At 42.0% G+C, this 2,500-nt stretch overlaps 2 protein-coding genes across 2 annotated transcripts in view; both read right to left on the bottom strand.

The window, feature by feature from the left end:
* Nucleotides 1–2,493, bottom strand: part of LOC147470368 (uncharacterized) — a gene marked incomplete at its 3' end in the record, with an annotated part of 5,873 nt that extends 3,380 nt beyond the window's left edge. Inside the window, exons 1-2 of the mRNA XM_086544209.1 lie at nt 2,461–2,493; nt 1,731–1,898 (exon numbers count right to left, since the gene is read on the bottom strand). Of these exons, the coding sequence (XP_086400335.1) occupies nt 1,731–1,898; nt 2,461–2,493 (201 nt within the window). The remainder of the gene's footprint in view (nt 1–1,730; nt 1,899–2,460) is intronic.
* Nucleotides 1–2,500, bottom strand: part of LOC147470367 (centrosomal protein of 104 kDa-like) — a 72,002-nt gene that overhangs the window by 63,400 nt on the left and 6,102 nt on the right. The window lies entirely within an intron of this gene.

Genomic DNA, 2,500 nt, shown 5'->3' with positions numbered 1-2,500 from the left:
TGAATACACAAGGAAGAGGATTAGAAATAGGAATGAATGAAGACAGGGGATAAGAATACAGATGATGACGATGATGAATAACGAAATAAAGAGGGAGGTAATGACACAAATGCTAGTGATGAACAATAATGAAGATGATCCAGATGACGATGATAAAAAACTCAACCCACGAAGAGGGTGGCAGCAACCAACACCAACCAATCCCTTATCAATCAAGACCAACATCCGTACGACCTGTTCTGCAGCGCCGAAGGCCAGGATCCCGAAGGCGGTTCGGAAACATCAAGTGATAAAAAGACTTATAAAGCTGTCATATTCGGCGTCTTATAGAGAAGGAGAGGTAAGGATACAATAAAGATAAGAGTAGAGTAATAAAGTTGGATACGAAGTAATAAAAGGAGAGAGAGAGAAAGCGGCGGCGAAAGCAAATGTGGGTCGCAGTCATTCCCAAAGACCGCGGTCTTGTTTCTGTCTCTGCTTGGGATATCTCGGTCTCCTTTGGTACTTTCTACTTCTTTTTAATTGCTTGATTTTTTCGATTTTTTGACATTTCTCTTCTTCTCTTTCTTTTTATCATCCTCGTTATCGTCGGCCTTCTCTTCCTCTTCTTCTTCTTCGTTTAAACGCTTCTACACCTCTTCCTCTTCCTCGTCATTGTCATCGTCGGCCTCCTCTTCCTCCTCTTTATTCCTCTTCCGCTAACTCTTCTTCCTCCTTCATCTACTCATCATCATCTTTATCTAACCCTCCTTATCCTCCTTATCCTCCTCATTTTCTTCTTCTTCTTCTTCTCCGTCTTTGTTTGGCGGTTGTTTTCCAGTTTCGAGAAAAAAAACATTTTCTTCTCCCTCTTCTTCTCCCTCTTCCTCCTCATCCACCTTGCCATCGCCCTCTTCCTCATACTTCCCCCTTTCCTTCAATTCCTTTTTTCCTTCCCCTCTTTCACCCCCCCCTCCCCCCCGCCCCTCCTCCAAAGCCTTCCTGGACCCTTGCCAAACAAGCTCCCTTCCTTTCCTCGAGCCTTTCCACTCTTGGCTTATCTTGATTTTTCCACCACGCTTCTTCTATCTTCACCCCTACGCTGTTGTTGTTGTTGTTTTTTCTGTTTCCCCCCTTTTTTGTTTTCCCTCTTTTGTTTGTCTGTTTTTGTTTTGTTTTATTTTTTTGTACTTTTTTCTTTTCGACGATGATTCCTTTTTTAAAGTCGATATTTCTCCTCTTCCTTATTCTTCTCTTTTTCTCTTCCTTATTCTTCTCTTCTTCTCTTCCTTTTTCTCCCTCTTATACAATCTCGTTCTCCTTTTCCCTCTCCCTCTCCCTTACCGTCTTCCTCTCCCATTCCATTTCCCTTTCCCTTTCCCTCTCCCTCTCTCTCTCCTCTCACCCTTCCCCCATCAATCCCCCACCCTTTTTTTCAGCTTGGGACTTAGATCCTTTAAGCACGCACCGCCCGCCCTCTCTCGCCCAAGACTTTGCAATCCATCAAACCCTCAGGACGAAAAACATAGATCTATCATCGGTTGCAATATAAATACAAAATATAAAAGCTAAAATAAGGAAATAAAAAAACAATTAATCTCTGAACTTCAGCTCATTAGGATTGTTTTTGTTTTTGTTTTCTTGGTCGATTTGTTTTTTCTTTTCTTTCTTCTACTTCTACGTCTTCCTCTCTTTTTTATTTTTGCTCCCTCTTGTTCCATTCTTCGTTTTTCTTAATAATCTTATTGTCGTTTGTCTCCCTTTTTTTTCTTCTGCACGCTTCCTATTTTGTTTTGTTTCTTTTTTCTCTTTCTCCTCCTGTTTCTCCTCCCCCTCCTCCTCCTCCTCCTTTTTTTTACTTCTTTACTTTTCTTCTTCTTTTTTGTCTCATTATTCTTCGTTTTCGTCTTTTTTTTCCTCTTCGTCTTTTTTTCTTATCATTCCACTTCTTCTTTTACTTTATTTCTTTCTCCATCACTTCTCTTTCTCTTTGTCTTTCTTCTCCTCCTTCTCCTTCATGCCCTTCAATTTCTTCTTCTACTTCTACCATTTTATCTCTTCCTTATTCTTCCTCCGTCTCCTCTTTCACCTTTCCCAATTTCTTTTAACTGCTTTATCCTCTTCTTCTCCTTTTCCTTCTCCTTCTCCTCCTCCTCCTCTTCTTCCTCCTCCTCCTCTTCTTTCTTCAACCTCTTTATCTTATTTTCCTCCTCTTCCTTCTTGGCATCCTCCTCTTCCTTCTTCGCATCCCCCTCTTCCTTCTTCGCCTCTTTCTCCTCCTCCTTCCCCTCCTTCTTATTTTTCCTTCGATACATTTTATACGTATCTGCCCCTCCCCCCCTCCCCCCCCTCCGCATTTATCACCCAGCCCCTTAGCCTGGCACGTAACCCGTGGAAAATCCTGCTGATTCTTGCTTCGTTCGTCCTTCGCCGCATGAGCTAGCTTTATGTCTCACGATCTGTCAACCTATTGCAACATGCCTCATACTCGTAATTCTTTTTAGCTTGTATCATGCAGCCA

The sequence above is a fragment of the Penaeus japonicus genome, unplaced genomic scaffold (genome assembly GCF_977035675.1).
Source record: "Penaeus japonicus unplaced genomic scaffold, GWHDUDI00000001_assembly GWHDUDI00000015, whole genome shotgun sequence".
NCBI classification, from domain to species: domain Eukaryota; kingdom Metazoa; phylum Arthropoda; class Malacostraca; order Decapoda; family Penaeidae; genus Penaeus; species Penaeus japonicus.
The sequence above is the reverse complement of the archived record's forward strand: the minus strand, read 5'-3'. Positions and strand labels throughout refer to the sequence as shown.